This window comes from Linepithema humile, chromosome 2 (genome assembly GCF_040581485.1).
Source record: "Linepithema humile isolate Giens D197 chromosome 2, Lhum_UNIL_v1.0, whole genome shotgun sequence".
NCBI lineage: Eukaryota > Metazoa > Arthropoda > Insecta > Hymenoptera > Formicidae > Linepithema > Linepithema humile.
In genome coordinates this window covers 8875254-8894940 of record NC_090129.1, presented here as the reverse complement: position 1 = coordinate 8894940, position 19687 = coordinate 8875254, and the positions used below count along the sequence as shown (strand labels likewise).

At 35.0% G+C, this 19687-nt stretch overlaps 3 protein-coding genes across 7 annotated transcripts; 1 reads left to right on the top strand and 2 right to left on the bottom strand.

The window, feature by feature from the left end:
- The first annotated feature begins 188 nt into the window (after positions 1-188).
- Positions 189-7712, top strand: LOC105680015 (glucocorticoid-induced transcript 1 protein). Of its 2 annotated transcripts, XM_012380412.2 has the most exons (9): positions 189-921; positions 2003-2160; positions 2267-2367; positions 2460-2602; positions 2962-3128; positions 3489-3618; positions 4083-4163; positions 5194-5329; positions 5428-7712. In XM_012380412.2, exons 1-9 carry the CDS (start codon positions 681-683, stop codon positions 5609-5611), a joined length of 1341 nt encoding a protein of 446 aa, XP_012235835.1. In that variant the 5' UTR covers positions 189-680; the 3' UTR covers positions 5612-7712. The 2 variants fall into 2 exon arrangements, with proteins under 2 accessions (XP_012235835.1, XP_012235836.1); XM_012380413.2 differs by lacking the exon at positions 4083-4163 and having other exon boundaries at positions 195-921.
- A 1405-nt stretch (positions 7713-9117) lies between these two features.
- Positions 9118-16920, bottom strand: LOC105680019 (sorting nexin-29). Of its 3 annotated transcripts, none has more exons than XM_012380425.2 (12): positions 16545-16920; positions 15200-15444; positions 14649-14950; positions 14454-14576; positions 13917-14166; positions 13695-13827; positions 13223-13464; positions 12719-12934; positions 12500-12656; positions 12276-12416; positions 12057-12196; positions 9118-11750 (listed from the first exon to the last, which is right to left on the bottom strand). In XM_012380425.2, the coding sequence occupies exons 1-12, from the start codon at positions 16545-16547 to the stop codon at positions 11666-11668; spliced, it is 2037 nt and encodes a 678-aa protein (XP_012235848.1). In that variant the 5' UTR covers positions 16548-16920; the 3' UTR covers positions 9118-11665. The 3 variants fall into 3 exon arrangements, with proteins under 3 accessions (XP_012235848.1, XP_067205146.1, XP_067205145.1); XM_067349045.1 differs by lacking the exon at positions 16545-16920 and adding an exon at positions 16274-16508 and having other exon boundaries at positions 13695-13824; XM_067349044.1 differs by lacking the exon at positions 16545-16920 and adding an exon at positions 16274-16507.
- Positions 16921-17952: 1032 nt separating this feature from the next.
- Positions 17953-18996, bottom strand: LOC105679956 (DNA-directed RNA polymerase II subunit RPB11-like). Of its 2 annotated transcripts, none has more exons than XM_012380301.2 (4): positions 18753-18996; positions 18591-18680; positions 18343-18538; positions 17953-18266 (listed from the first exon to the last, which is right to left on the bottom strand). In XM_012380301.2, the coding sequence occupies exons 1-4, from the start codon at positions 18803-18805 to the stop codon at positions 18231-18233; spliced, it is 375 nt and encodes a 124-aa protein (XP_012235724.1). In that variant the 5' UTR covers positions 18806-18996; the 3' UTR covers positions 17953-18230. The 2 variants fall into 2 exon arrangements, with proteins under 2 accessions (XP_012235724.1, XP_012235725.1); XM_012380302.2 differs by having other exon boundaries at positions 18343-18517; positions 18753-18976.
- Positions 18997-19687: the final 691 nt, after the last annotated feature.

Here is a 19687-nt window from a genome sequence, read left to right as displayed (position 1 = left end):
ACTTATCGTACTGCGGCGTCTTAAAACGGCCTGAGACGCAATCTCGCAAGGCACCCGTGTAGTGCGTAGGAATTTACGTCCCTGAATGCACGAGAGAGAAGACCCGTTCGCACGTGAGGAAGCGAGACGCCGATAGGACGCTAGCTACCACACTCGCCACGGTGCTGGATGCTACGGTGGTAGTGAATGGAACGCGGTGTGCCGCACGTCTTCGCGTAGTACGACGCTCCGCGGGCGCCGCGCGCCACCAATGGTCAGCGAGTACGGGCGGTCACGTGACGCTCGTGCCGATCCAGCCAGCAGAACATTGCAAATGACAAGACGCGTAGGGCATTGTCGTCGCGCCGCCGCTGCCGCCGCCGCCGTCGTCGTCGTCGTCGTCGCCGCCGTCGTCGCCGACCTGTCGCCGAAAATTCTTTCGGCCGTCGTGTGAAAAATCTCCTCTGGTGGTGGGCGCCCTCAGCGCGAGGTGCCTCCACACGCAGGGACGCCAGGCGTCCCAAGGCAGCCGTAGTTGCAATCGGTTGCGCGCGCGCTACTCACGTCGGAGCTCCCGCGCCCTGAGAGAAAGAGCGGCCGCTGGCCAGAAGGAAGCCGCCAGGTGCGCGTCCGATCCGCTTCCGCGCGCGCGGAAGTGCAAATCACCGCCGTCGTCGCCGCTCCGCGAGAGCGTGAGGAAGATGTCGAGCTCGCAGCGTATGCGAAAGTCCTCGCCATGCTCGAAGCAGGGTCCGATGCGCGCCACCCTGCCCGTGAGCTCGCTGATGAGACAGGGCCGGCAAAGCAGCAACAGCCTCCGCAAGAGCAACAACAACAGTCCCACCGTCTCGCCCACGAACGCGGCTGCCTGGCGAGCGCGCATCTCGCCGGACACGTCGTCTTCCTCGGGACAGCGGAGCCCCGGGTCCCTGTCCTACAAAGGTACGTCGTACGCCAACGCAGGTAATCTTTGTAACCGTGGAGTTTTGCTCGGAAAGAAACGTACTCGGGGCGCGTGATCCCTTGGGCATCGGAGTCGTCATCGTGGACTTGATGTCAGTCCCAGTGATGATTTTGGAGCGTGACGAGTAGGCCGGTAGGTAATGCCGTTTGTCCTGGAGGCTGTCGGCGCGCTGTCTTATCCAGAAGATGTATAAATGGAATATTCTGTGCAGAGTTAATTATAATTGTTAAAACAAGCCATTTTTTTTTTATGGACATAGTATGTCTTTGTTACTTCTTCAAGATATGTAAACTGAGCAGTGCTTTTTACTTCGTTCTTTGCATTCTGCCCTATCAGGAAACACGTAAATCGTGGATTATTCCATGCAAAGTTAATATTTTAAAGAAATTTATTTTCCATGGGAATATAGGTGTTTTACATTGCTACTTGTTGAAGATACGTAAACTGAGCATTTGCTCTAATCGTTCCGGATGATGGTAGGTATATGTTTTTTTTTTTAATTAGAATTATTTATTTCATTCACGGCACTTCATTGTCTAAAATGTGAAATAAAAGAATAAGACTGATAAGTTGTGTTTATCACACTTGATTCAACACTAGACGTTTTGATTTGTTTGTCTCTTTATCAAAACAAGTAAAAACTATTTGCTTGAAATTTACTTGCTTATAATTCTTTGGTAAACGTTTAATTTTTATTTTTGTTAATGTCTATTGTATTTTTGCTCATAAGTATATTTTATATATCACATTTCACTCTAGTTAATTTTATTTATTAATGCACATATTACATAATATTGTTTTGAGAAATAAAAGGTTGTTTTTGAATATATTTCTAAACACTAACACTAGTTACAGTAACCGAAAAGACATTTTTTAGTTCGGTTTTACTGTACGTTTATTATTTATATTTGTTTTCCTACCGAATTTATATCACAAATACTCAATCCAGCAACCGAGAAAACAATCTCATGGTTCGGTCTGGTATACACTTTGCAATATAAGTTTGTCTACACTTATTTCACTGCCTTGTTACTTAATTAATGTTATTGTGCTTTACAGCCAAATCAAAAACATTGAGCGGCCGCTGTAGCGATAGCTTAAGTGGAAACCAGAGCATCCGACGAACAGCGTCACTGGACACTATCTATCTGAAAGGACAATGGCCGCGTGAATCCTATTATATGCATTCCAGTCTCTTGGTGGACAAATCTACACAGGTGAACATCTTGCTTCTTCCTGAAAACGTTCATTGAAAAATGGAAAATAAGATGTTTGTGTGAAGAAGTTTACTTGGCTGTTTACTCAATATCTCTTTCATCGCAGACGGAGGAATGTCCCAATGAACCAAGAAAAATGCATACTCGTCATCCCACGGAACAAACTGTCACTGATGAGAAATTGGAGAAGAATTATTTCAGGCATCGGTACATGTTCATTCATTATTGACCGCATTTTCTTTTGTCCCTTAACGTTTATTGAAAAATCTCTACGCCATTCACGTGCATTGTTGTCGCAGATTACAACGTACAAATAAAGAAGGTACTAGCAGTAGAGAGAGGACAGCGGCATTTGGACTAATAATGCCGGGTGGTCCACCACCCGCGCTTCCAGGAGATCATTCAGTAATTCTGCCCAGTATTGCTTCACAGACATCCTTGCGTGAGTGACTCTCTGCCAGCTTGTTATTTTATTTATGAGATTGATTAAACATCATTTGATAATTGATAGAACATGCTATTAGGCCAACGCAAGTTCTTAATGCCGTAATTATACTTATATATTTAACAATGTTGATTCGCGCTTTTATAAGTACTAAACGAAAAGTTTTATACACTGAATGTGATCGAATAAAACGACCGAAACGTTTGTAAATCAACATTGTTGAATATAAGTATTACAGCACTGAGAACTTGCGTTGGTTTAATAATCTATTTTGTGAATTATTGTCATTAAAACATTAAGGCCTTATAAAATTTAAAATATTTTGCACACATCATTTAATGTTATTATTTTTGCAGACAATCAATTTAGCTTGAGTACAAAAGCAAGTCCCATGAATATCCCGGTGAAACCAATGAGGCCTCCAATGCGTTCGTCTATCGAAGGACTCAATCAGGAAATAGAAGGACTTGTGCTCAAAAATACAGCCAATAATAGTGATGCAGACCATCCAATAGAAGACAAGGTAGTGTATAAGACTCTCACAATTATTGGATTTATAACGTTCAACATTTTTCTCTCTCAATAAGATGAAACGAGAGTTTACGTGTGAATTGTTTGGAAAAAGAGTAGAAACTGTTTTGAGAAAAGAATATTTGAACTTTTGACAATGACAATGGGCTTTCATTTTTTAAGTACTATTGCATTTAAATACGTCCAAATTATGTATTTTGGTTCTTATCAAATATTCTGTCAGACGAAGCAAAAGCTTTTCAAATATATTTTTCTCAAATAGAATTTTTATTATGCGTTTTACAGCTATCGCCTTACGCATATGATAATTTAGATGTCATTAATATGTACATAACATTTCTGCTTTTTTTAGTATGCACGATATCGCGAGCAAATTACACCCGAAGGACATCGCGCTCCTCTAGCAGACCTATTACGGGCCACCCGAAGTGTCAACACACAAACGCCGGCTACCGACCTTCCCTCCAGTTCTTATTCTTCAGGTAAGTCATGCGACAGTGTTTTTACACAATTTGTTTTCAGGTATATACAGCATTGATATACCTACGATGATTCTTACAAATATATAAAAAATGTGTGATAAACTGTTTGAAAACTGGACAACAGTTAAAAATGTTAAATCACACTATTTTAAGATTATATCTATTTTATACGGAATGAATCTATATTATTAGCGGTGCAACTAGTAAAAAGATAATTCTACGCGAACAGAATAACTCGAAAATGTAGCATAAAATGTTTTTATACAAAGAATTGTTTTTAAAAAGTCGTATTATTATATATAAAAACATTTTATTCTACATGTTTTATCTATTTTTTTTTGCGCTTGTTTGCGATTGTACCACTAATAGGGTCTATAATACATATACTCTTGCCTGATTATTTCCGGCTAACACGCGACAGTATAAATAACACACTAACTAAAGGTGTGTGCCTGTTGAGACAGGCCCTCCATCTAGGAATTCTGAGTCTCCGCTGATTCCTGGTGTTATGGATGCGTCCCGTCCGCCTAGTGATCTCTTACAAGGTTGGAGCACATTTGCGGAAAGATTTGATTTTTTTTTTGTTTTCATGGATCTTATTTCAACAAATTTGTTTGTCTTTAATCCCTCGGTTTGCTGTTGTGTTGATACCACACATTGAATGACGTAAACGTATAAATATACATAAATGAGTAAAGTTTGAGTATCTTTGCTGAAATCCGCGTTAGGATATTCACGTCTCGTTTATGCATGATATTATTGATGTCTGGCACGATTGCCAGCAAGATATATGTAAAACTCAATGTTGTAAAAGAGCAATATTATCATATTTTGTTCATAGACAAAGAAATTTGTGGTTACGATTTTTACAATCACATTTCAATCGTAATCGAATTCATTTAAGATCTTATCAATTTTTTATCGTCAATAACACGCATATCATTAGACTGATTATACAGCCTATAATAATAAATAATAGGTAAATCAGATCTTCTTAAACAAAATTGCGTACATATACTTGAATTAGTTGCATGACTTTTTTTGCTATTGCCTATGAATGTTTCACTTATTCACTCTTTATAATTAGTGAGCTATTCTTTTTTTCGCTACAAGCGTCACTGTCCATAAATCACCTTGTACTACATACATACGTACATAAAAACTCGAACAACAATTACTAATGCATGATATTAATTCAACATATCTTTTAAAATAATATATCTGTTCCGATAGGTTTCGATATTTATTTTATTTTTTTCAGCGCTATAAGAAGAAGAATCTTATCCAATATCATATATGTATATATTCTTTCTCTCTGTACTTATATTTTTAATATTCTTAAATGTAGCATGAAGATAATTTGTTTACAAAGACATGTACTTTGATACGAGATAAGTGTGTTGCAACACTCCATTTTACATAAATTCGTTGTCTATACACATATGCAAGCATATTCAAATAGTTGAATGGCATGAATTTTTATTATATATTTTTTTTATCATTGATATAAAGAGGAATACATGTTCCATAAGTCATATTTGTCACGTGGCTTCAACAATCTTCTTTGATTTGTAGGTGGAAGCCGTGGTTCAACACCTGAACAAGACAGAGAAGGACGTCTCGGTACTTCTCCTCACATTAACAAGTTCCTCGCGAGGGAACCACCCGATGGCTGTGAGAAAGTCAACCTCAAATTTGTGGAGGATGCGAGGTAACGTAGAGATCACGCTCCCGCATGACTTCTCACGATGTACAACGTCTCTTAGATAAACGAGTAACGTCTTTTTTTTTGCGTTTTACACATCACAGGCGGCCCATGATAGATTTGAGCAAATTAGACTATTGCCCAAAGCCGTGCGTTCCAGCATTCCAGTTGAAACCCAGCTTGGGATCAGCGTTCCTGCCATTGCAACAGCCGGCCAGTCCGACGATGGTCGCCAGTGCATCACCCTCCGCGCATACAACACCGACTACACCTCCTCCAAATCCATAGTCCCACTCTTTACCCTGCAGTGTTACACTTGTAAGCTCTATTAGTACATATACATATATATATATTTTTTTTTAACGACCTTGTGGGTAGAAAGTGATTTACTTCGACATAAAGGTATACCGACAAAGAAAAGTTACCGAACAAAAAAAAAAGAAAGAACGAACAGCCTGCTCCCAGTGCGCCCTATACGTGCGGGCATCGTGGATTGTGTAATTGAAAAAAGTTGCAATTGCATCGATACAAAAAGAAAAGTATTGGATAGCATCCGAGCTCCGTTATAATGTTCGAAAACAAAAATAAATACGAGGAACAATAATTTGTGATAACTAAAGAAAAAAAAAAAAATAAACAAAAAGAAAAAGAAACGACAACGTTTAGGAATGAACAATTGTGTTCTACAGGGAAAAAAGACTAATGAAATTGTGTATTCTAAATTTAGTGCTAAAATGTGCTAAACGACTTTAGTTTTGTATACACCGATAAATATTCAAGATAACAAAAAGAAAAGAGAAAGAATATTAAATTTCATTGTTGGAATGAACAAAATTATACGGATACGAAGAAGAGGGCACGTGTATATATATACAATGCTGCTCGTCTCTATGGAGTTTTTATTATATCTTTATTGTTTGAAGTAAACTCGATTACATTAATGACAGAGAGATGGATTACTTGTTAGAATTTTGTATCGTTTTGTATTATTACTTTGTATGCTAAAAATATTCTCAAATTATTATTGTGCAAGGAGCAAGAAAATAATGTATCCCTATGTGTCTTTGTTCACACAAAACATTATTTTACATACGCGCGTTCGCGTTTCGTCATGAAAATGAACTAGGGACCGCGTGTATAGAAGTATACATGAGTTAATGAATTTTTTCTTTGATAGTTTAAATAAATGAGAAAATTTAGAACACGAATCGAAATTGTGTTCAACGTTTGGAGAGATCTCAAGGGTTTATCCGGTGTTAACGAACGTCTCGTCGTTCTTCCATTCTGTTTCGCGACAATACCATAGGGCTACAATGTTTTTTGATTTACGTTCTATTTACGTTAGATTACAATCTGAATATGTACAACCAACACAACATGCAGTGACAGGTTGACGAGTGTATGATAGGATGAGTCCAACGGCATAAGATGGATCACGCATTGAGTACAGAAATGACGAGTGATAATATTAAATATTGATTGAAGTGGCATGTGCTTTCGCCAGTGCGGTATCAGATGTGCATAAAAAAAAAAACGGCTCCCTAATCCGGCATGGAACACAGGTGTGCGCGCGCGCGTGTATGTTCTTTGTATAAACGCGGATAATTATTCAGAAAAACGTGTGTATAATCTGCGTCTTATACAAGCGACAGTATGCATGTGTTGTAATATCAGAATCCCGATTAAGCCATCCACGAATAACTTTGGGTAGGAAACCGGCTGTTAAAGCGCGACCGCAGAATCAATTTCAATGAAGAAAATGTTTGCTCAAACGTAGGCTGATTATCTTGTAAAGGCGAAGTTCTGTTACATTAGACAATTAGCAATTCAGAAAAAAAAAAAGAGAGAGAGAGAGAGAGAGAGAGATGAAGGAAGAGTGTGTCGCTTTAATTTTGATCGAGAACATCACGATATCAATGAACGGAGGATATCTTGAAAGGAACACGAAGGTTATTCGTGCGATGGGTTAAATTATTATTTAGTATACGCAGGCATAGTCACTCAAGAAGTTCAATTTATTTTTTGCTTTCTAATACTGAACGATTTTGCAAACGGTTTTTATAGTTACAGTCAGTGGAAATAAGAATCTTGCTAGAGTGTAAAGTCGAGAGACGGAAGAGACGGTTTTTTAAAATATGATAGTAATATACTTTCTATAATAATGTAATGTATATCTAGCTACAACAGTGAAGAAAAAAAAAACGAAAAAAAAGAAGAATGTTAACACATAAGTACCTGGCACACTGGTCTATGCTCTCTCTTATCCAGCTCACTAGGAAGTTTAATGCCTTAGAATGCGTGGTAAGGTGTGCTACATAGACAGGAAGGTTAATCAGAGAGTCAGGGGAAACACACAAAATGCACTGGCTAATTAAAATATATACAAAGATACTGTAGTCTTTACTAGTTTAAGAGAACTTCGTTTTAATTTATTTTGCTACAGATCTAAACAACACCTCGTACCACCATTTTGTCGTATCGATATTTGAGTGTGAACGCAATTCTGACAAGAAGAGGGAAAAGCAAAAGGCGTATCGAGCCATATACTTCAGCTCTGTTCGTGCTCCGCACTTTTAACAGAGAATGATTCTGACGTAACACGATGATGTGCAATTGATGTTAATGAAAGACTAGATTTTTCGTACTTAATAACGAGCAGTAGACGAGAAAAAAAGTAACGTAATTTTGAGTGAATCTTGGATATCTTGATTGGCTTTTAAATATTTCAATCGTGGAGGAGTAAAGGTCAAATAAAGCCTAGCAATGATTCTCGTTTATAAACAGATATATTGTAAACTTCGTTAAATGGATAGTCGATATTATTACTTCAGCGAAGGCATCAATCTTTCTCTGCGATCGTCGCATCCCTGATTGAAACCATTTGTGTACTCTAAATTAATTAATAATACTAAACTGATATTTATATGCTATTGCTTTGTGCATTTTTCATCACGTTGGGCTCTTATTTGCCTTCACTTTTCCGTAATTTAAGCGAACGCTAGGCTTGTTATTTTCACCGCACTCTGTCACAGGCTCCACTCTTTAACCTTCGTGTACTTGCATAATGTGTTATCATTATCGTTAGCTTTTGTTGTCAATTCCGTAAACAGAGTAACACGTATGAAGACTGCTGGAACTGAATATTACCTGTTATTTGGATATACCTAAAAAAAAATTAAAAAAGAACGACATAACGTTGAACAAATTAGGGTTCAAGTCACACCGATTATCTACGAACGGATATACTTCCCTGTAATATTTGTTACTAAATAATCTCCTTACGTGACTACTGTTCGGTACATTCTCTCTACATATCTAAATCTGAGCACGCTTCAGAACGGCAAAATGATTATGTCAATTAAAAATTTATTTAACCCTAGGACAGTCTAGAACAACATATTGTTGCAGTATCTTGCACAAAACGAAAACGATTGTTGGAAAACGTATGTATTGTAATTTGTAAGATGCTCAGAATTATACAAATTTTTCAATACATAAAAAAAAACATGTATTTGTATAGGATACCTTAAAACAAGATTTTATATACTTGCTGAAATTGCAACTTATTCACTGTTTTATAATAAATATATGAAACATTGGTTTTTTTTTCTTTTTTTTAACGAAGACTGCTCTGTCGACCTACTTTCTAGAATTCAGAGTTCGCGCTCATAAATATAGTTGTATATAATATTTTAATGTACCGAATGATATATATTTGTATTGTACGAAAGCTGCATATGTTTAATTGAAACCGCCAACGTTTTATATTTTGAATTAATGCAAAGTAGCAAAGCTTACGTGAACAAGCACTTTATTTCTCAAACACACATTTATCTCACAACGATATAGTTTGTGAATATAAAATATCCGTAAATGGTTATTGATCATTTCGCTTATAATTAATTGTTAGGATTAATTAATCTTCAGTACTCTACGAAGAGTGTCTTACAGTACTTATTTTATTATTATTGCTTTTTTTCTTGTAAATCGAATGTTTGAAACTTTTTCAGTTTCTAGTCGGTCCTAGGGCTAAATCAAAATTAGTCAAAGAAGAGAAATAGAGCATGTAAATAATAAATTAACGCTTTTTGTATCGACACAAACTTCTGGTACAGAATATAACGAGTAAAAGATACGCATACCTTCGCAAAATTAAATGAAAGTTTATTGACGAAGTAACGGAAGCACATCGGTCAATGCAGATTTTTATAACGTGTATAAAAGGAATTACAAGTGCGTGAAAACATGTACTGTCCATAAACCCGACATCTATTTGAATGAAAAACTAATATGTATGCAAGAATAATTTCGTATTGTATTTTTGAAATTAGTTTATTGTTTATCAATTTTTGTTATTTTTATTGGAAAAAATTCAAGTATTAGCGGAGAGTGGATAGTGCTACTTGTAAAATTTGAAATTAGTTTCCAAGCTAGAAGCCTCGACAAGAGTTTCAGAGGTTTTTCGTAAATTAAGCTTTAAAAACGAAAATAAATTATAAAGCATTAACGTCGTTCAATCTAATTTGAGATTTAATTAATACGAAATAATGATCTTGCTTGACATTTAAAATTAATTTCAATTTTCGATAACAATATGTGATTATTTTCCTTAAATCTGAAACAATTAGATTTTTGTTCGTTATTATTCGGTTTACTAACTTATAATTTTACGAATAAATTTAAATGATACGATACTAATTTTACTTAATATAATACACTTTTCTTCCCAGGTTTATAATATAATTACAATAGATTTTCGATTAATTCTTTTACATGATATGAAAATATATCAAACAAAATTTTGTTTTTTAATATCTGTATTGAACCATAATACATTGTCATATTATGACTGATCTTAACAAAAAAACTTGTTTATTTTAGTTATATTTAATGTTTGATCAAACGACGTGGATGGTTTAATAACGATATTTACGATGAGTATGATGATTATGATATTACGATTATGATGTAATGTAATTTAAGCTCATGGTGTTTCGTTCGGCCATTGAGATAAATCGATTGAGAATCATCGATTGTTGCGTGATGGCTTTATAAGAACATGATATAATTATTATTGATCTTTATTCGTCGATCATAAGGAAAAAAAACAATGTTAATAATAATAAGTATATTTGTAACTCGGAGCATATACCATGCTAAGGAAAAAAAAGAACTTCTCTCAATATGGAAAGGTGAGCACAGCCAAAGTGTTGCCTAGTACAAATATATTGTAAAAAAAAATGAATTGTTGTTTAAATGAGCCGAAAGTGCTACTTGCGTTTTGCACGGATTTATTTCGAGATATACTTATCGACGTCCTTGATCTTATGAGTTTTCTCATTATCTTACCTCTCCATAGTGAGAATATCCTGTGTAAATTGTTAAAACTTGTGGTTTTACACGCGCAGTTAGTTGTATTCTGATTTAACCGCATAATATTGTATGTACTTATTCCACAATAACAATATGCACCTTTATTTTTGTCATAAAGGATAAATGGAAAAAATGTACCTTTTTATATTACTATTAAGGCGCCTTACGTAAATAAACTTTTTAGAAAACAAGATTGATATCCTGCAATTTTTAATACGCATTGTACACGCTTCGTTTTAGTACATTCAAAATATTTGTTAAAAATTATATTTTAAAGATAAATACGTATAATTAATACAAGTTTTATCTAATTAATATAATTATTATTTAATAAAATTGATAGAAATTTTAATTAATAAATTTAATCAATTCTTTTTTGGCAATTATTAAGATTTCGAAATGCGGTTTTTACATTAATAATTACAATTTATCAATGTAAATTCAATGCAATTCGTTTAAATATTTTGCATTATAAAATATAACAGTTCTTTTTAAAATATTATCATTTGATAATTCAGCAAAAATTATTTAAAATATTTTATTGGTGATAATAGTTTTCTACTCAATAAGTGCTTATATAATAATTGCCTAATTATTATATTTTCTGTAGCTAATAAAAATAATTAAATTGATTATAACTAAACTTTTCTCAATTAATTAAAATAATAAATAAAATTCCATACTAGGATGATAACTTTTTCGATAACAAAATATTAAAAGCATGAACTATTATTTTCATAGAAAAGACCAGCTTTTAATAATTTTTGCTACATTTCATACACATGCTGGCACCATACAAGTCACATGTGTAGTCGCAGATATGTTCTTATTTACATAAATACATGCAATATCATACGCTCATTTTCTTAATTGTCAACAATATTACGTAAAACAAAATACTCATCCCACGCAATTAAATTAAAATTACTTTCTCATATATGTACAAATTGTCTATAAAAATTGTCATGATTATAAACCCATATATTGAGGGGAAGAGGAAAAAGTACTTCTCGTGGAATTATTTTTTCTCGATTCCTCAGCATTAGGATTATCACTGAAAATAAAAACTGATGATTATATTTTGGCAGAGATGATAGAATATAATGAAGGCAAAGACCACACACCATATGTTTAGCGCTAAAAGTGACCAATTCTAATGTAACGTTACTTATTAAATAAATGAAAGTCGCATACAAGTATTAAAATAGTTACGCTTAGCGCTAAATTCTAGATATCTAATGATTATAAAAAGCCGAATTTTGTAGATTTGTAGCAGTGTTGTCCAACAGTCAGGTTATTCAAATTACTGCTGTACAACGCTGATTTATAGATAGCAATTCTTATAAACTAAATAAATTACCCAAAGAAAGGCATCAAAGACACGAGCGTCTGCCTGCTCGGCCTACACGCAAATGCGGGAGAACATTGTGCTACTCGGCCGACGACTCGCCGTAACCATTGCTGCAGCTTTTGACGTCGGTCTTCCACGAACTTTGCATCCTGAAGATCAGCAACAATTATTTAACGCGTGAAAACACTTAGTAAGTCTATTTTATGTGAGGCTTTTTAAATAGCTTACCTTATTTCCGATTGTTTTTTTCGGTGGAAATTCGAAAGTCGTAACAATAGTGTCATGTTTCTTTAGCTCTCTATAAAGAGCATAGAATTGAGCATACCGTCTGTAAATGTTCCATTCTGTGTCTCTTATGCGTACATAAATCTATGTTTAACATAACAAATGCGCAAATTAGATTCGTCTCGATAGAAAATTTTGCTTTTCAAAGATACAAAGGCAAATCGTACTTGATAAACATGATGAATGTCAGATGGTTGCCCCGTGAGAAACGCCGATGGAATCCATATGTGAATAAGACACGGCGGTTCCGAAGGTAGATCGTCCTCATTTAACGGTCCGCGGAGACATTCCAATTCCGTTTGCAGCATTTTCACTAATCTGTCTCTGCGAAGATTCGAAGAAATGTCATTGCAAAGTTATTCGCGTGATTTACCAACAACACAAACCTGTTTGTCAACTGCATTGTCAATCTGGCATTAAATTCCATCAATTCAGCATGCATATCCGCGACCTGTATCAATTTCTCTTCGTATTGTCGCGCCTCGCTGTGATAATCCAATGTCGGATCTTCCTCGGATATCGTCGTGGAATTTGAATCTCTTCTCAACATCTGAACAGCGGTGACATACTTACGCAACTGTTGTCGTAAAAGTTCATTCTCTCTGCATAATTAAAAGATGGAATAATTTACAAATTATTATGTCATTTGATGTATCAACAAATATACAAATATATATAGAATGTATCACATGACTTGATAATTCTGATTATTTTCGTAAAGTAATTTAATTTAGATTAATTTACAAATTTATAGTAATTTTTTATTAATCGCTTTTTTTAATCTATCAAAAATTATCTTTATTTCGATCGAAATAATGAAGTTATGTGATTCATTCTGTATGCGTAGAAGATCTGTAAAACAATTGTTTATAAATTAATCAATTAATTACCTGTTCAATGTTTGCAACTGTAATTCGTGCCTTTCTAAATAATGTTGATGTTGTCTTTGAAAACGAGCTAACTGCAATCTGCTCGATATAGCATCTTCCCTAGCTTGTTCAAGCACTTCTGTCATTGCTAAGAGTCTTACGCGTAATGTGTCTACGTCCAAATTCTCCGGATCTACGTGGAAATCTAAACCAACTAATGGTTCTGTTGCCTCCACTGCGGGTTCTGTTACCTCTGATGAGTCCTAAACAAAAATAAAATTTTAAATAAGTTTATTTATAATTTTGCGCGCGCGCGTTTTGTATTTGAATCTTTTTTTTGCAAAGAGATAAAAATCTTTAACAAATTTTAACATTTTAGAGACTATTTCTTCGTTCAAAATATAAGATTTCAATACTAAGCAATGAAAATCAGTATGCACAGAGCTACATGCATTTTTTAAGAGAAAAAAAATTAATAAAAATTTAAACTCACATCTAAGTAATTTGGCAGAGTGACTAACATATCGTCTAATGTTTGCTCGAGCGACGACACAGGTACAAGGCCACCCATATTTCCAATATCCATTATTGGGGTTAATACTTTCTCTTCTTCGAATGACTCACTGCTAACATTGGAAACAAATTTTGTGAAAGAACCGCCTTTCTATCAGTTTTGTATCTTTTATATCTAATCATTTTAAAAGATATAGCTAACCGTTGTTCCCAGTTCGGAAGTTTTGTGACTACAGTACTATCGTTCGAATCAACTTGAGGTTGAGTGTCCGATAAGCATGGAGAAGTAGAATCTTTAGTGGACATTGTCATTGGAGAACTAGGGCATGTCGGTGGTGCGCTTATAGAAGTAGCAGCCTCTCTTCGCTCATCTTCCTCATTCTCGTCGTCAAAGGAAATTATACGAGTCGGTACTTTCTTTTTCCGTTTGTCCTGCTCAGACGCGGAAGGCTCTGTTTGATAAATCATAAGTATTTTATTAATTATTCAAACAGACTCAAAGTTTGTACTACATTGTTATAAAAAACTGAGAGTTTGTTAATAAATTCTACTTTATCAAGTGTTATAAAATTGAATTTGTTAAAAGAAAATTCAAATTTTTTTCTAAAAGAAAAATATCAATGTCCGTGGCGACTATTTTAATTAATAAACATGACTTCAGAGCATTGTGAATAATCTTATTTTCAATTTTGTTCAACAAATCTTTCGCATTAAGAATAATACTTATCATTGAAATTACCTGGAATTACTGTAGTAATAACCGGTTCTGACTGCTCACTCCTGTTTCTGTCTATTCCTTTTCCTTTTAGGTCATCAAGTTCTTCATTGTCTGTTCTTATCGCAAATAAAATTGTACCGAGGCCTATAAATCATGAAGTTAATTTATGCCGTTTGATAAGAATCGAATAAAGAAAACATCTGATAACAAAAGTACCTGCAGCTACATTAGGTAATACAGAACTCTTTTCCTGATCAAGCAAAAAGGCCCATTCCTCATAAAAGAGAGACAGTGCGTCAGGATTTATGACAGCATGTAAGTGCCGTTCCAGCGATCTTTCATTCAAGACAGCCCTCAGCCACGCTCTGCCTCGACCATAATCTGTATGTACCTTTCTCAACGTACCAAAACGTTCTTGTTCGTGCCAAGTGAGTTGTTCCTTTATGCATGGCCAGAAAGCTACGTCTATTATAACACCGGGTCTCGCGTTACCGCCAGAGACCAAGTCTGATACATGTCTGTGAAACAAATGTCGAAGAACATTTAATATTCCACACTTCTGTCGAATCGTGATTAAAATTTATCAATGGCAAAAATGTCATCTATGACATTTATCATCCCGCCTATGAATCACAGATTATGGATAAAAGCGATCTGTTTCACGACCTTGTGCGCTCAAGCAGGAAATCATACAAAGGAGATAAATAAGCTTAATTACGTTACAAAAGAATAAAGCTTAATCATATTACGACGTTGCCAAACATTACCTAAATGCTGAGTTGATTTTTTCTATGTAATTGGTTTTTAATCCGTGACTAAAAATTAATTCAAATATGTGGCAGAGCTGCGCTACACATGCTTCTGATTCTGTGGCTAATTCTGCGCGTCCACCAAACCTGATATGGCATTCTTTCGCAGCGACCAACAGATTTTCCAGTAGCTTTTCCTTTTCAGCTGCATGATCTACTATGTTCTGCGTATTCGGTACTATCGCTGACATAATACGCAAAGCCTAGGATAAACAACATCTTAAGAAACAAGTCAAGATTTATAGTTCCAGAAAGAATTCTGATGCTTCTTAAGCTCTCACATCTCCTGATTGAACGTAGGAAAAAAACTTTATTACAGACATTATTACAATTATATAAGACTTATGTAGTGACTCTGATTAAGAAATGCATAATTTCTACATAAGTAATGATGCATATTATATATGTATTTCATATCAGACATTTGTTAAAGAGAAACAATTAATATTTATCATAGATTCATTAAAATTCTTCCTGAAATTTTCTGCTAAAATTCAACATGACATTTTCAATAGCACAATCATATTTTTAAACAGATACTTATCAGATCTATTTTACATTTAAACATATTTTCCAACTTAATTGCATTTCTCAATTATTAGAATGAAATTGACTACAAAATAATATAAAAAGAATGTATTCTTTTTATTGTGCATCTCAGTTCTTACATTTATAAATTCTACTTTTCTAAAATCAAATGCATCAATGTAGTCATAAATATACACACATAAATCCAAATTGCACAGAGATTCAATTATACACAAGAAAAAAAATATACAGTTTCAAGAAATTTGTTGATTACATAAAAGGACTGAAGTAATATTGTTTATAGAGATTCTGGGCACTCATCATAAATGCAATTATCAAAGCTCATTAAAAACAGTAATTCAAAAATTGGAAAAAAACATGCAATTTCGATACAAAGAAATACGTTGTCGTCATTGCATTCATTAAAAATTATTTGATCTACGGAGAACTCGCAAATATATTTCTCGCAATATGTATTCGATTTTTGCATGCGATTCAACTTACGAAAAACATGTCAGAAAACTAACAAAGTCTGCGTAAAAAGTTTACAGAACACTGATACTTCGTGCTTCGATGCATCGCGGAGCAAGCTATTACATATAATTACAAATCTCTTCGAATTTCTCCCGGATGCTCGCGGTGCACGTTATCGTGAATCGTGAATCTGGGTTACGACCGCGTCGTCTCGCATTTACATGTCATCAGCTGTCGTATCGCTGCCATTGAACGTCGTGACACACAACGCGTAGAGAAACAAAGGAATTAGCAAGCTTACCATTTAAACGACGCAGTGAGGATCACTGCCTCGATTCGCTTTCACAATCGAAGATCGCGTTCATCAGTGATCCACGATACGGTGGCCGCGGATATTATGCTGGAATACGCGGAAGAGAGTCGCCCATCACTCTAGAGACACGACGAAATTGACGCGTCGTCGTCGCATGACGGCATTAAACACAGATTTGTCTTGTCGTCACAAAGAAACCGTAAAAATACGCGACGGTAGGGGCGGAACTGCCTCTCGTACGCATCACTGCCAATTGCAACAGCAAGCAGCACAAGCAGCTTGGAACAATGACGCCAGATTTGAGCGTAAGCAGCCAAGCAGCATGAGAAAGGGAATACCGCACACATACGCAAGCCACGTACATGTGAGCTTCGCGCTTCAGCTAGCTTCGAACACTAAAAAAGAGCAGACATACTATTTCTGTCTCTCTTCTTACCGAAACGGCAATGAACGGCGATATCATCGATATTCATGTCCTAAAAACGTCCTAAAAAAGACATCGTTTTTTAATTTTTTAACAATTAGTATTTTAAATTTTGTAACAAAAACCGTTCCAAGAATTTTAAAAGAGACGTTTTAATTATTTAAGTATTTTACGGGCATCCTAACACTGTCAAAAGTAGCTCAGAAGCGAAAAATTAAGTAGCCATAAGCACGTAGAAGAATTAAGATTACTCGCTGGAATCGCCATTTTATTTTGGGATTTAATAAAATGTTAACAGGAGCACATGATGATATAGGAGCTCACTTATCATAACTAGTGCGGTCGGTACACTTATTATCATGTACAGTCGTTATATTGTTGTTTTAGCTAAGCAAAAGGTGGCGCTGTTCCGAGTAACCTCCTACAGTTTATGTGCTCCTGTTAACAATTTTTCAATTCCGGCTAAAATAGAGCGTTTGTAGCCGTAAATTCAGCGGGTAATTTGAATTTTTCTACATGCTTGTTTGCGCTTCTGGGCTACTTTTGACAGTGTTAGGATGCTCGTAAAATACTTAAATAATTAAAACGTATTTTTTAAAATTGTTGAAAAATTTTTTGTTGCAGAATTCCAATGCCAATTAAAATTAAAAGAAATTAAAAAATATCTTTTTTGGGACATCCTAAAGATGTTCTTTTCAAAACGTTTTTGCATGCATGTCTGTATATTTAAAAAATAAAAAATGCAGGTAAAATACTTTAAAATAAGATTTAATTTTATAACTGTTTTTTGCTTTATTTTTAAAACTTTTGAAACCATTTTCATAAATGCACGGAATTGAAAATGTTAAGTCAATCTTGTATATAACTTGTCGATAGATAATTTTCTCTTTATAGCTAAGTGTTGAGGAAGTTGATTTATACTTAACTGATTAATAATAGGTAAAAAATAAATAATGACACATAAATAACACATTTTTCAACACATAAAACACTTATATTTGAAATATTTACAAAAGTGAAATCTGCTCAAGATTCAATTGTCATTACAATAGTCAAACATGTATAAATTGATTTACAAAGCTATTTTGCAAATTATTCTGAGCTGATTCACTTTTTCGAACATACATAATTACCTTTTCCTAACTGCATTTGTAATGTCTCAATATAAATATATACTATATATAAATTAAATCAAAGATGTAAAGAATTTTGCAAACTATAGAATGTACAGATATATTAAGTTTGGCAATTTAATCTAAACCTTCCTTTTTCTCTTTAATCGCCTCCTAAAAATAGATTGATGTTATAATAATGTGCATACAATATTGCTTTCATATTCTGTATTATAAGCATAACCTTAACCTTAAAACGTTCTTCAAACAATGACAGCTCTGCAATCAAATCAGTAATAGCATGCATAAAAGCTTCCTGAGGAGTATAATCTGACGTTGTCTGTATCCTAATAACAAACTTATGTTCCAGTGGATGAGGGACTTTGTAACCAGCAAATAATACTTGAGGATCCTTCAGTAATTGGCTGTAGAATAGAAAGCAATAACTAGATAGAAATAGAAAGCTATACAAATAAGATAAAGTATTTATATGCTTACTTGCGGATCATGTTTCCCAGAGTGTGATCCTCTTTGTTAACTGTAAAGATAGTAGCATTTGGTACCTTGGTGTCCTGTTCTTTTATTATTCTAAAAAAAACACGAGCGTGAAGAATTTCTTACAACAGAAATGAGGTTAGGAGCAAACAAATATCAGTATACTTTTTTTCTCCATCGTATAATAAGAAGGATTCAAAGGTTGGTGGTGCGTTCATTTTGTCTCGTGAATTATTAAAATTATTTCAACTGTTCTTAAACTAATCGCCACCAACACGGTGGCAATATATCACAAAGCACTACGCAAAAAAGCCAACTTAAAATAATCAAAATAACCTATTATAATTACAAACACTGACGATGCAGCTTTATATGCAGCGAATCGATAGTCGATTGTGACAATCGTTATCGATCATTAAAAGTCGATAATGTCGCTGGACCGCCATTTTATCTGCAATTTTAATAAAATGTTATTAGGAGCACATGATGATATAGGAGCTAGCTCAACTAGCGCAGTCGGTACATTTACCATCATGTACAGTCATTATGTTGTTCTTTTAGTTAAACAATAGATGGCACTGCTCCTGTTAACAGGAGTACATGTGCATAATTTGATAAAAAATCCAAATAAGGATCATGCATATATTATAGCAGAGAGAAACCTGAGAGGGGCCACGCTGCCGTTTTTCGTAAGACGCTTTTTCTAGGCTGTACACTAGCGGCGCGTACATCCATTTTATAGCCTGCATGGAACTACGGTGCCTTATTAGCGCCGTCTGTCGGTCGACCGTAGAAATGTCTTACAATATCATATTAGGAATTTCGACGCTGATTCACGGCATGGGGGGGGGGGGGTTGTTTACGTTCGCTCTGTGACCTACGTATTTTATATTCTCTCTTCCTCACTCTCACACTTTCTCTCTTGCACACACTGATCGGCATGTATACATTCCTTTCCCTACTTCTTCCAAATAGTACTTATGCCAATTTGACCTTATCCTTGAGCTTGAGCTGGATTTTACTATTCGCACGGCGGCACTTGAACGAGACAGACCGTTTCGCGTATCGGCGCGTTATTCCCCCTACTTCAATTCTTATTA